The sequence below is a fragment of the Ahaetulla prasina genome, chromosome 5, assembly GCF_028640845.1.
Source record: "Ahaetulla prasina isolate Xishuangbanna chromosome 5, ASM2864084v1, whole genome shotgun sequence".
NCBI lineage: Eukaryota > Metazoa > Chordata > Lepidosauria > Squamata > Colubridae > Ahaetulla > Ahaetulla prasina.
Window position 1 is genome coordinate 10861086 of NC_080543.1, and position 14373 is coordinate 10875458.

Below are 14373 nucleotides of genomic sequence, written 5' to 3' on the forward strand. Positions count from 1 at the left end.
CCCCAGCCAAAGCTGGGGAATTCTGGGAGTTGAAATCCACCAGGCTTAAAGTTGCCAAGGTTGGAGACCCCTGTGCTAGATATTACGGACTTTGGGCCTGATTCAGCAAGATCCATTGGAAGGAATGACAAGCAACATTCGATGAATGACCAACGGGGTGAAACATCACCTGAGGAGGACGCGTAAAGCTTTTAGCTTTGGGAAGAAGTACCTGCTGCTTCTTTTCCTTTATCGCAGGTTCTCCCAATCTTGGCAACTTTTAAGACGTGTGAACTTCCAACACCCAGAATTCCTTGGCAAGCTGCTGGGGAATGCTGGGAGTTGAAGCCTGCACATCCTAAAGTTGCTAAGGTTGGGGAAAACGTCTTCACAGCAATATTTCCTCTGATGGGGTCCTGTCGTGTCCCACTCCTCCGCTGACGGCCGGGTCAGGGAAATCCGAATCAGGCGTGCCTCTGCCGCTCTGCCAAAGTCCTAGCAAAGTCCTCAGGGCAGGCAGGAGACCAGAAAGTGACTTCAGCAAGATATGTTAGACTTTGCCTGACTCAGAGAATGCCAGAAAGCAAGTCCTTTATATAGGCCATGGGGTGTGGCTCCATGACTCAGCACTTACCCAGGCCTGCCCCTCCCTTCCTTCTGTTGCCTCCGTCTATCAAGTCTTCTGACGCGAGGGTCACTCCAGTCTGCAGCGGCTCACCGGCTGCGGTGAGATCGGACGAGACACAACAGGTCCAGCCAACCAGAGAAGACATGGTGGCACTTTGGGTTAAGGGTGTACAGTACAAGGAGACGCTGGATACCTATCTGTCTGGGGTGCTCTAATCTGGATTCCTGTTGTGCCTCGCTCGCCCCCCTCTCCGCAGCCGGGCCCCTCTCATCTCCTGCTATCTCAGCCAGAGACTGATAGTGCAGAAGAATGTCCTGGCATGCTTCCAGCCCCCAGCCCTGGCACCATGCCCGGACAAACCGAACAAACAAACCTCCCCCCGATAGCATGTGCGCCTGAAGCCAGCCACGAGCTGGAATTGCCGGCAGCTGGGGACGAAACGATGCAGTGGATAGATCCACGCTTCCGGAGAATGGAAAGGCAACGTCAGCAAAAGGAAGGGAAGGGCAGGCCTGGATAAGTGCTGAGTCATGGAGCCACACCCCATGGCCTATATAAAGGATCTTTTTTCTGGCATTCTTTGAGTCAGGCAAAGTCTAATTTGGATTGCTGAAGTCACATCCTGGTCTCCTGCCTGCCCTGAGAACTCTGACAGAACTTTGGCAAAGCTGCAGAGGCTTTGCGGCCACGCTTGATATGGACTTCCCCGACCTGGCCGTCAGAGGAGGAGTGGGACACGACAATTCCTGTATTGGTCAGGGGGTGGATTTAGAGCCCTGAACTCTATGATTTTAAATCCAATACTCCCTTTTTACAATCTTATAGTCCCTTAATTCAGGGTAGAATCTGGGTACCTGGGCATTTACTGGCGGATGCCCTTCCTGATGCCTATGCAGCGCTCACAGCAGATATTTTTCTCTTTGCGTCCAGAGAGAGAAAATTACTTGCCGCTCTCTAGGATTGAACTCTCAACCTTGCAAGTGGGAGGCGAGCATCTTCACCACCAGGCCACCGTGCCGCTCACAATTTTAAATACAATAAATACCATTAAAAAATAGTCCCTGAGATTACAACATTTTAGTAATTTTTGGTAATTTCCCCCCCCCCAAGGCATAGTAGTGATTATTTCATGGTTTAAGCTTGACACAGCTAAGGGGAGCTCTGCAGGACGTTCTCTATGGGTTCCTTTGCTACCAAAATAAAATACAAATGAAATTTGGAGAAAGCCTTTCTTTTTTTTCTCAACGCTCAAGGTTAAAATTGCAATCCAGCTTTTATTAGAAAGGTTACATCCATTTGTTTAAGACTGGATTAGGGATGAATCCAATTTTTTTTTACTACCGCTTCTGTGGGCGAGGCTTGGTGGGCGTGGTGTGGCTTGATGGGTACGGCAGGGGAAGGATACTGCAAAATCTCCATTCTTACCCCACTCCCGGGGGAAGGATATTGCAAAATCTGCATTCCCTCCCCACTCTGGGGCCAGCCAGAGGTGGTATTTGCCTGTTCTCTGAACTACTCAAAATTTCCGCTACCAGTTCTCTAAACTGCTCAAAATTTCCACTACCGGTTCTCCAAACTACTCAAAATTTCCACTATCGGTTCTCCAGAACCTGTCAGAACCTGCTAGATTTCACCCCTGCCTTAATGGGAAGGTCTGAAGATTAGCTTAAAATTCCCATGCTTAACTCTATTCTAAGCTCTAACCAGAACCCTTCAGATACTTGCTATTTCTACAGAACAGGCCTGAAAAAAAGGCTATAATTTATAGCAGTGTCTCCCAATCTTGACAACTTTAAGATGTGTGGACTTCAACTCCCAGAATACCCCAACCAGCCTTAATGGCTGGGGAATTCTGGGAATTGGAAGTCCACACGTCTGAAAGTTGCCAAGGTTGGGAAACACTAGTCTATAGTCACCATCAAAGCCCCCTTTAAGTCCCTTTTTAAAATCGTGTTAGCTACAGATAGTCCTCAACCTAGGTTCATTCATTCAGCAACCGTTTGAAGTTTGAACAGTGCTGAATGAATGGTGGTTACGATGGGTCCTTAGAATTCTGGCTGTTCCAGCATTTCCACCATCACACGATCACGATCTAGGCCCTCGGCAACCAGTTTGCACTTACAACCTGTTGCAGAGCGCACAATTATATGATTGCCATTTGGAACCTTCCCTGCTGGCTTCCCCAGAAAATCAATGGGGAAGCCAACGGGAAGGGTTGCAAATTGCTGGGTTAAGTTTCCCTGACCCACACATCCTTCCCACATCCCTTCTACCTCCCTCTACTCAGCACACGCTTCTTAGGTGCCTGCTGGCCCAGGACTTACAATTCCCTCCCAGCTTCCCTATAGACTTTGGTTGTGGGAAACTGGCAGGAAGTTGCCTTGTCGAACAGCTGTGAGATTTTGGTTAACAAAGGCAACCAGGACTCTAGGGATTGCTTTTGCTAAAACTAGGAGGCCCCGCTTTAGTGAGAGAAATGACAGCCCCAATTGCCGTTGTAAGTTGAGGACCAGCTGTATTCAACACTGGAGCATGAAATGGCCAACTCTGTTTGTATATGTTGCATGAATCCACCCTAGGCCGTTATAATCTTTCAGTGTATCATGCAACCTACAAATTTGGGATACTTGAGTAAACCAGGACTTAATTAACCATGGATATACCATGGTTATTGTGTGAACATACACTTGGAGGGCTTCTTGACTTAGTCTATGCTGCCAACCAAAAAGTAGTGAGTTTGGTAGAACTTTCATTGTTGCATGGTAAGAAGATATAAGCCGGATAAAGCGATACCAGTTACCTGGAAACTTTTCAGTAAATTGGGTTAGTGAGAATTCTGCGTAACTGCTAAAATACCACCATCCACATCTCTAATGAGGATCAGGCCCCTGGGGATAGTTGCTAAGACTGGTAGAAGCCATGCAGAACTCTGGGCAAGAAGTCACTTCTGAACCCAATGGCTGTTCCACAGTTATTACATTCTCCTAAACCCTAAATAGTTACATTCTCCTAAACCAGGGGTCTATAACCTTAAACACTCAAAGAGCCATTTGGACCCGTTTCCCACAGAAAAGAAAACACCGGGAGCCACAAAACCCTTCTTTGTGCCTGACTATTTCCTGAGCGGCCACAAAACTAACAATATGTACTTGAATTAAACCTTATGTTTTCCTTTGAAACTTTTTTCTTCTTTTCATTTATCCTACCGGGAGTTGCCAGTGTATGTTGCACATTGGCGGTTGTGACATATATTTTGAGTGACCGGGAGCCACAGCAGAGGGGTGAAAGAGCTGCAGGTTGCTGACCCCTGTCCTAAACCCATGAATGGTAACCTTGAGAAAGGCCATAGCAATTACACCAGCTTAATAGATATGAAGTCATCTAGCAAAAGCATTTTCTATGAACTCTGCAGGAATTCCTAATCCAGCCTTCTTCAACCTGGAAGGGAACCTTGGCGATAGGGAATTTGAGGAGCGGAAGTTCTAATACGTTGGGAAAGGACCAGATTAGGGAAGGTCAGTTTGACTTGTGAAAGGAGATTCAAGAGTACGGAACCTTCTAAATTTCATCTAATCACATCCGTTCATTGGGCGTTGGTGGCATAATTGGTCCTTGTTTACTCTGTATGATTTCCGGCTCAGATTTTTTTTTTTTAAAAAAAAGGAAGCTGCTCATAGAAATAACTGAAGATCCTACAAGGTTTGAAGATCAAGACACCGTAGCATCTTAAGGTTCAAAGCTGCTTGAAGATTCTTCTTGCCCGCCTTCACAAAAAGAGAAACATCAAATATTTTGAGTCTTCATGGCTTCCTCCGGCCACTGGTAATTATCGATAATGAAGGAATCATAGTCAGGGCTGTAAATGAGATTTTTCACAAATGCTTCTTTATCTTCTGGTTCTGGATACCAGGAAGCCAAGTTGTGTTTGTAGGCATAGTCAACCACCTAAGAACAAGAGATAGAAGCAAAAAAATAAACATTGGACAAAGCCATTTGTTCCAACCAGATACCATCTAGCTCAGGGGTGAAATGCTCCCTGTTTGGACTGGACTGACCGATCCGGTAGCGATGGTGGCGAGCGGTTCAGAGAACTGGTAGCAAAAATCCCTGGCCACTCAATGCCTGGTCCCCCGCTTCCCACTTCTTTTAAAAAATGCTTTTAAAAGGTAAAAAAAGAGGCTCTGACGATCCCAGCTGAGCTGCCTGATCGTCAGAGCTTTTTTTTTTTTTACTTTTAAAAGCATTTTTTTTACAACCTATTTGGCCAAATGGGTTGTAAAAAAATGCTTTTAAAAGTAAAAAAACAAAGGCTCTGATGAACACAGCTAGCCGCGCGATCATCAGAGCCTTTCTTTTTACTTTTAAAAGCATTTTTGAACAAATAAATAAATATATTCTATTTATCTGTTTTTAGTGCCTGTAAACCGCCCTGAGTCCCTTGGGAGATAGGGCGGTATATAAATATGATTAATAAATAAATAAATAACCTATTCGGCCGAATAAGTTGTAAAAAAATGCTTTTAAAAGCAAAAAAAAAAGATCACGCGCTACAACTGATCACCCCCCCCCCATGCTCTTCTACTTACCCCATGCCTCCTTTTGGCGTGCACTGTGCGTGTGCACCTTGAATTTGGTGCATGGTGCATATGCGCAACCAGCGAACCGGTAATAAACCGGTTCAGATTTCACCACTGCCAGATACCATCTAGATCAGTGGTTCTCAAACTTTTCTTTGCCACAGACCCTCATGAAATACCTTTTGTGGCCAGGGACCGCCAAGACTTAAGATTTGAATCATAGCATTTCTTCAAGCTTTTGCAGACCCTCTGTGACAATATCGTGGCCTCCAATAGTTGAGAACTACTGATCTAGATAACTCACAACCTCCAAAGCCAACAACGCTATGATAGGTGTTGTAGACAACTTAGCCATTTTCTCATTTGCTCTATGGATGCCGCTACAGGTAGTCCTCGACTTATGACTGGTCACTTAGTGACTATTTGAAGTCACGACAAACCTACTTGGGGCTACTTACGACCTGCACTGGAAGATCAAACCGTCCACTCCCCTTGGTCATGTGACTGAATTTCGGGTGCTCGGTAACACTATTGCATTTATGTGGTGGTGCAGTGGTTAGAATGCAGTACTGCAGGCTACATCTGCTGACTGCCTGCAATTTGGCAGTTCGAATCTCACCAGGCTCAAGGTTGACTCAGCCTTCCATCCTTCCGAGGTGGGTAAAACCCAGATTGTTGGGGGTAAGAGGCTGACTCTGTAAACCGCTTAGACAGGACTGTAAAGCACTGTGAAGCGATATATAAATCTAAATCCTTGTTCTGTCTCCTTCCCCACTTCGGAGCAACGAGCTGGCCTTCAGCCAATGGATTCATGGCTCTTATCAGTCCTGGCAGAGAAATCGCAGCTGCCTGCCAAAGTTCAAACAAATGACTCACAGAGTAAGACTTTCAGCTCTCTTTGAAACGGTTCAGCTAATTTTTGCTTCCCGTGGAATGAGAGCAGTCCCAAAGCTCCTTATATATCCTGTGATATATATTCCCTTTGATGACGCCACCTCTCTAATCTTCTGAAGTGCAGGTCGATCCAAGCTTGATTATTATTATCATCAGCTGGGTCTGAAGGCGTAGCCTGGGGAAGGGAGGAATCAGGGGATGACGGCCTCATTATGTCCTCCGACTGGTCTGGTTCTGGCTCCTGGAGTGGGCCAAAGGAATCGGTGCTCCCGAGGTAAGCCTTACCAGCCCTTCCCCCTCACTCTCGGAGTCACTTTCGGGCATGGGGCCAGGTTCAGGGGCTGGAGTCACAACAATCCTATTGCTATTGTTACGGCTATTTACAACATCCCATAGTCATGAAAACAAACTTCCAGTTTTTGGCAAAACTGTGCCCATAGTGAACTATAGGTACTCTTCAACATATGACCACAATTCAGCCTCAAATTTACGATGTTAAGTGAGGAATCTGTTTTGCCCCATTTTTACAACTGTTCTTGCCACATTTATTAAGTGAATCACTGCAGTTGTCAAGTTAGTCACATGGTTGTTAAGTGAATCTGGTTTCGCCACTGACTTTGCTGGTCAGGAGGTCGCAAAAGGGGATCACATGACTCCGGGATGCTGCAACCGTCATAAATGTGAGTCAATTGTCAAGCATTCGAATATAAATCCAATGACCATGGGGATGCTGCCACGGTCATAAGTGTGAAAAAGCGATCATAAGTCACTCTTTTCAGTGCCGTTGTAACTTGGAATGGTCACTAAGTGAACTGTTTTAAGTTGAGGATTACCTGGATTGATTCGTTTAACAACTGTGATGTTGCTTAACTGATGTGGCATCCACAATACAACCAGTGTTTGCTTAACAGCCACTACAAAAAAAAGGTCATAAAATTGTCTGTCGTGTGACTGATTCATTTTATAACTATCATGACTTTCGACCATAATGGGAAGGTCATAAGTTCGAGGACTACCTACAAGGTAGATTTCTCTTGATGCGTATTTAGTGACTTGTAAACCGGTTGCTGAAACATTCATTGTTTAAGAACGTAGAGGAAATAGGAGTTTGTTTTCAAGAGTAGGAACTTAAATTCTAGAATAGAACAACAAGAGTTGGAAGGGACCTTTGGAGGTCTTCTAGTCCAACCCCCTGCTTAGGCAGGAAACCCTACACCACTTCAGACAAATGGTTATCCAAAATCTTTTTAAAAACTTCCAGTGTTGGAGCATTCACAACTTCTGGAGGCCAGTTGTTCCACTGATTGATTGTTCTAACTGTCAGAATTGTTCTAACTCTCATACCAAGAACTTCACAATAATCTTACTTTAATGGCAATTTTGAAGGACACGTCTCGAATCGAGCTCAAAGGTGGATAGAGCCTTCCTTCAGCCAGGTGTTCCTCTGTCACCTCTTGTGCAATGGCCTAGGAGAGAAGAAAGATGAATGTGTGCGTCACGCCCGGCCTACAACATTTAAAAATCCACCACATAAAACTCTCATAACTCCCCACACAATGGCAACAACACAATCAAATCAACCACTTGATCGGCTCCGTCTTCTCGGGCCCACTGACAAAACCATGTTTTTAGGGCCCTTCCGAAGAGCAACATGGCGGGGCCCAACCATACCTTGGGGAGAATGACATTCCGTAGGGAAGGGGCCACCACCGAGAAGGCCTTTTTTTTTTTTTTTGGTGGTCCCACCAGAGAAATCTCCCAAATCGATGGGCCCCCTTAACACCCCCTACCTTCCCGTCCGTGGAACTAGAAGGACAGTTAAGTGGGAGAATGCAAACCTCTGCTGTGGTGAGAAAGATTTCCTCGGTGATGTGACGGACTCCACAAGCGATGATTCCTAGAGCAACTCCGGGGAAAACGTAGGCGTTGTTCCCTTGGCCAGGGAAGAACGTCTGTCCATCGGAGAGGGTTACCTTTGGAAACGGGCTCCCACTGGCGAATATGGCACGGCCCTGTCCAAAGAAATCCGAGATCAAGTCCAGCCACCGTGTCGAGCCCATCGTCTCGCTCGACACAGCAGGGAAGGGAAGGAGAAATGGTGGCTGCTGAAATGGCTGCATTATTATTTTATTATTTATTATTATTAATTTACATTTATATCCCGCCCTTCTCCGAAGACTCAGGGCGGCTTACAGTGTATAAGGCAATAGTCTCATTCTATTTGTATATTTACAAAGTCAACTTATTGCCCCCCCAACAATCTGGGTCCTCATTTTACCTACCTTATAAAGGATGGAAGGCTGAGTCAACCTCGGGCTGGGCTTGAACCTGCAGTAATTGCAGGCTACTGTGTTCTAATAACAGGCTACTAACAGCCTGAGCTATTACGGCCCTATTACGGCATGCAGAGTGGGGTGTCGTTTCACAGGGTTTCGGTGATGGTGGCGCTGGGTATAGGCGGTCGGGAAGCCGGAAGAAAGGAATGGAGCATATCGGAGAAAGGAATGGAGGGGATTGATGCCATCACAGGGCCGACGCAGAGGAGCAGCGGGTTCGTTTGAAAATGTTTCACAGCTGAGGAAAGCCCATCTGATTGTCGGGGCGTGACGGGAGGGGCGGTGCGGCTCTATAAAACGAGCTGAGAGGCGGATGCTCTCAGCGCTGACTTTGAACTGTTTGAACTCCGCGTTTCCTCAGATATAATTTACAGCAGCAATAAAGCATTATTCTATCCTGGCTATCATTAGTGTCAGCGTGGTTTCTGTTTGCTGACAAGGTTTTTCCTGGAAGGCTGAGACAAGAAGTTAAGGAGGTGCATAATTTTATTTTATTTTTTATTTTTATTTATTTTGGGTTTTTTGGACCATGTGACTGATTGTTTGGGGAAGGGAGACAAACTTTTACTTTTAATTAGGTGAAAACTGAGGGAATCTTTAGAGTCGGTTTTCACCAGCACTATGCCAACATGATATATCCAATAAATGGATTCTTTGAGGAATTTGCCTACCTCGGAGTTTTGCTCCGAGGTAGGCAAATTGGAACCCTGACACCACCATCGTGAACAATGACTGTGGCATTTGCTTAATGCCTGCTGTAAAAAAATATTGTAAAATTGGGCCCGGTCACACGACAACTGTTGTGTCTGCGCCCCCTGAGCTGGGCCCCCTGCCAGAAAGTGACTCGGAAAGTGAGGGAGAAGTGCCATCAGGACTTACTGCTGGAGCACCGGCTTCCCTGGCTCAGCTCCAGGAGCCAGAGGCAGGCCAGGTGGAGGAGATACCGAGGCCTCCATTCCCTGACTCTCCCCCCCCCAGGCCACGCCTCCAGACCCGGCTGATGGCAATCAGGCCTGGCTGGACCCTAGATTTCGTAGGCAGGAAAGGCGGGAACAACAGAAGCAGTGGTGGGGCAGGCTTAGGAAGTGCTGAGTCATGGAGCCACTCCCCACAAGATATAAAAGCAGCAAGGGCTGCTATGCCTCTTCGTGGCAGGCAAATCAACTGCTTAACTAGAGCTGAAGTACTGTTTGTTCCTGGTTGACTCATCGGCATCGAGAGATAACAGAGACACTTGGCAGATGCTTGCTAGTTTGCTGCCAGAAGCTGATAGTTGCCGGCTAATTAAGTCATCACTCGGACTGAGGCAAGGGGGACAGAACAACAACCCACTTTGTGACTGTCTCAACTTATGAGCATAATTGTGGACTCAATTATGGTCGCAAATCAAAGATTACTTGCAGTCGGAAGGTTGAATTAGAGCAGTCTTACGTCTGTCCAACGGTAACAGTCTTCGGCGGTGCATTCTGCTTTGCTCGTTGGGTTGCTGAGAGCAAACACGATGGGCTTCTCATTGAAGGTCCCCATGTCCTTCAAAATCTGGTGAGTGAAAGCACCTGCCACAGCAGCCACCCCTGTAAGAAATATTTTTTTTAAAAGAAAGAGAACGAAAGGAAGAAAATAAAAGTTGGACGGGAATGGATTGACTGGCTCAAAGTTGACTCAACCCTTCCATCCTTCCGAGGTGAGTAAATTTTTTTTTTTAATTTACATTTATATCCCGCCCTTCTCCGAAGACTCAGGGCGGCTTACAGTGTGTAAGGCAATAGTCTCATTCTATTTGTATATTTACAAAGTCAACTTATTGCCCCCCCCAACAATCTGGGTCCAGAGGACCCAGAAGTGGGTTTCAGCAGGTTCTGACCTGTTCTGGAGAACCGGTAGAGGAAATTTTGAGTAGTTCAGAGAACTGGTAAATATCACCTCTGGCTGGTCCCACCCCCATCTATGCTCTGCTTCCCGAGTCCCAGCTGATCGGGAGGAAATGGGGATTTTGCAGTAACCTTCCCTTGGAGTGGGGTGGGAATGGAGATTTTACAGTATCCTTCCCCTGCCACGCCCACCCAACCATACCACGCCCTCCAAGCCACACCCACAGAACCGGTAGTAATACATTTGGAAACCCACCACTGATGAGGATCCAGATTGTTGGGGGCGACAGGCTGATTCTATAAACAGAGGTCTGTAAAAGCACTATGAAGAGGCATATAGGTAGCCCTCGACTTACAACAGTTCATTTAGTGACCCTTCAAAGTTACAACGTCACTGAAAAAAGTGACTTATGACCATTGTCTACACTTATAACTTACACTAGCACTGATGGCGTTACCTAGTTTGGGTAATGAAACGTCTGCAAGAAGACAAGCAAACTCAGAGAATACCAAGGACCCCTCATTTCAACCCTGAGCTACAAATAATAATAATAATAATATTTTTATTTATAGACCGCCCGTCTCCCAAAGGACTCAGGGCGGTGTACAGCCACAAATAAAATACAGAAAGAAAACAACAATACAAAACTAAAAACAACCCTTAAAAAACCTATTTGATATGGCTACTTATAGATAAAAATATTACCCTCTAAAATTTACTAAAAAATTTAAAACCCATAAATCAATTTAATAATATAAAATTTAAGCGAGTCCAGCAAGACGAAATAAGTAGGTTTTAAGTTCGCGGCGGAAGGTCCTAAGGTCAGGTATTTGTCGGAGTCCAGGGGGAAGCTCGTTCCATAGGGTAGGAGCCCCCACAGAGAAGGCCCTCCCCCTGGGGGCCGCCAGCCGACATTGCTTGGCTGACGGCACCCTGAGGAGCCCCTCTCTGTGAGAGCGCACCGGTCGTTGGGAGATAGACGTTGGCAGTAGACGGTCCCGTAAGTATCCCGGTCCTAAGCCATGGAGCGCTTTAAAGATAGTAACTAACACCTTGAAGCGCACCTGGAAGACCACAGGCAGCCAGTGCAGTCTGCGCAGGATAGGTGTTACATGGGAGCTCCAAACTGCTCCCTCAATAACCCGCGTAGCCGCATTTGGACTAGCTGGAGTCTCCGGGTGCTCTTCAAGGGGAGCCCCATGTAGAGAGCATTGCAATAGTCCAGACGAGAGGTAACAAGAGCATGAGCGACCGTGCATAGGGCATCCCGGTCCAGGAAGGGGCGCAACTGGCGGATCAGGCGAACCTGATAAAAAGCTCTCCTGGAGACGGCTGTCAAATGGTCTTCGAAAGACAGCCGCCCATCCAGGAGCACGCCCAAGTTGCGCACCCTTTCCATTGGGGCCAATGACTCGCCCCCAACAGACAGCCGATAACAGATAAATAGTCTCCTTTATTGGTGAACTGACAACCCTTGCGGCATTCCCATGGTCAGAATGCAGATGCTTGGCAACTCACTCACATTTATGACGGTTGCCGTGTCTCTGGGTCATGTGATCCCCTTTGGTGACCTTCTGACAAGCAAAGTGAATGGGGAAGTCAGATTCACTTAACAGTCGTGTCACTAATTTACCAACTGCAGTGATTCACTTAACAACCCTGGCAGGAAAAGTCATAAAATGGAGCAAAATTCACAAATGTTTCACTTAACAACACAAGCTTTGGGCTCAATTATGGTCATAAGTTAGGACTACCTGTATAAGTCTAAGTGCTATTGCGATGGCTAAACTATTTTCTACGCTTGTTGGGTGTGCTTTTTTTGGGGATTCACACAAATGAAGTGAAAACTTAAAACAATCAGCCTGGATTTGTGCAATCTACCACCCATAAAAACCACAAGCCAACTAAGCATGTTTTTAGAACATGATGTGAAGCAATGTCTTAAACCGCTTAAGTGTTTTATTTATTTATTTGCATACCGCCTGTATTATTTTTTACAAATAATTCAAGGAAAATATGGAACACACCTTCCTCCTCCTGTTTTCCCCACAACAAGGTTTAATTCTACCAAAGCCATGAAAGCCAGCTGGGGGACTTTGGGCCAATCACCAGGAGACTGAGAGTTCTAGTCCCGCCTTAGGCATGAAAGCTGACTGGGTGACTTTGGGCCAATCACCAGGAAACTAAGAGTTCTAGTCCCGCCTTAGGCATGAAAGCTGACTGGGTGACTTTGGACCTATCACTAGGTGACTGAGAGTTCTAGTCCTGCCTTAGGCATGAAAGCCAACTGGGGGACTTTGGGCCAATCACCAGGAGACTAAGAGTTCTAGTCCCACCTTAGTTATTAAAGCCAGCTGGGGGACTTTGGCCCAATCACCAGGAGACTAAGAGTTCTAGTCCCACCTTAGGCATGAAAGCTGACTAGGTGACTTTGGGCCAATCACCAGGAGACTGAGAGTTCTAGTCCCGCCTTAGGCATGAAAGCTGACTGGGTGACTTTGGACCTATCACCAGGTGACTGAGAGTTCTAGTCCTGCCTTAGGTATGAAAGCCAACTGGGGGACTTTGGCCCAATCACCAGGAGACTAAGAGTTCTAGTCCCGCCTTAGGTATTAAAGCCAGCTGGGGGACTTTGGCCCAATCACCAGGAGACTAAGAGTTCTAGTTCCACCTTAGGCATGAAAACTGACTAAGTGACTTTGGGCCAATCACCAGGAGACTGAGAGTTCTAGTCCCGCCTTAGGCATGAAAGCTGACTGGGTGACTTTGGGCCAACCACCAGGAGACTGAGAGTTCTAGTCCCACCTTAGGCATGAAAGCTGACTGGGTGACTTTGGACCTATCACTAGGTGACTGAGAGTTCTAGTCCTGCCTTAGGCATGAAAGCCAACTGGGGGACTTTGGGCCAATCACCAGGAGACTAAGAGTTCTAGTCCCACCTTAGTTATTAAAGCCAGCTGGGGGACTTTGGCCCAATCACCAGGAGACTAAGAGTTCTAGTCCCACTTTAGGCATGAAAGCTGACTAGGTGACTTTGGGCCAATCACCAGGAGACTGAGAGTTCCAGTCCCGCCTTAGGCATGAAAGCTGACTGGGTGACTTTGGGCCAATCACCAGGAGACTGAGAGTTCTAGTCCTGCCTTAGGCATGAAAGCCAGCTGGGGGACTTTGGGCCAATCACCAGGAGACAAGAGAGTTCTAGTCCTGCCTTAGGCATGGAAGTTGGATGGGTGACTTTGGGCCACTCTCTCTCTCTTAACCAAAGCCGCCTCACAGGGTTGTTGTGGGAAAAACAGAAGGATGAAGGAGTATTAGTTATGTTCGCCAGCTTGAGTTATTTCTGTAGTAATAAAGGTGGGATAAAAAAAAAATCTAACAAATAATAATTAGTCAGTAATTGCAGCTTGGAAGTGAGAATCAGCATTCACAACAGGAAAGCCTGAAAACAGAATGGAAGCAACAGAGAAAATTCTACAAGGAAGCGGAAAAGGTTACCAATAATAGCTGTTGGTTTTATTGTCTGCACCACTTCCTTCAGTGTCTTCACAGTAGGATGGTCATGAGCAAACATCTCCTTCTCGTGGTTCAGGTGACTCCTGCCCTGGGAAACCAGAAAAGCACAGGCCAACGTATTTCCAAGTTGTTGTGGTCCGCCAGCAGCCTGTGGAGCTGGCAACGGAGTCAGACAGTGATGAGGCTGAGGAAGAGCGTGGGGCAGCCCTGGAGGCTAGGGAAGGCCCGGATGAGGGCTCTGCGTCGGAGGCAGAGGTGGGGCCAGGGCCATCAGGGAGTGAGATGCGGACTCCAGAGCCTCCAGAGACTGACAGTAGTGAGGCAGAGGAAAAGGAGGAGCCTGTTCCTAATGCACGCATGAGAAGAGCTGTCAGAAGGCAAGAGCAGCTCAAGCAGAGAGGACAACTCAGGAGTAGGGCCAAGAGATGATTGGCTCCTCCCATAAGGCTTAAAACAGACCAACGGGAAAGCAGACGGGGGTTGCAAACGGTGGGCAGATGTTTGCAGAGTGCAGCCACCAAGCAGGATTCTCCTAATGATGACAACTCGATTACTGGAACGGCCATCATAAGAT

General features: G+C 46.7%; 1 protein-coding gene across 3 annotated transcripts in view; it reads right to left on the bottom strand.

Moving 5' to 3' along the window:
- Positions 1 to 584: 584 nt before the first annotated feature.
- ME3 (malic enzyme 3) overlaps positions 585 to 14373 on the bottom strand; it is a 170310-nt gene continuing 156521 nt past the window's right edge. For 2 of the 3 annotated variants that reach the window (XM_058186518.1, XM_058186519.1), the window contains 5 exons: positions 13782 to 13887; positions 9846 to 9988; positions 7917 to 8090; positions 7446 to 7544; positions 585 to 4552 (listed from right to left, as the gene is read on the bottom strand). In XM_058186518.1, coding sequence (XP_058042501.1) covers positions 4391 to 4552; positions 7446 to 7544; positions 7917 to 8090; positions 9846 to 9988; positions 13782 to 13887 — 684 coding nt within the window. In that variant the 3' untranslated portion in view covers positions 585 to 4390. The remainder of the gene's footprint in view (positions 4553 to 7445; positions 7545 to 7916; positions 8091 to 9845; positions 9989 to 13781; positions 13888 to 14373) is intronic. The other variant, XM_058186517.1, reaches the window with a different exon arrangement.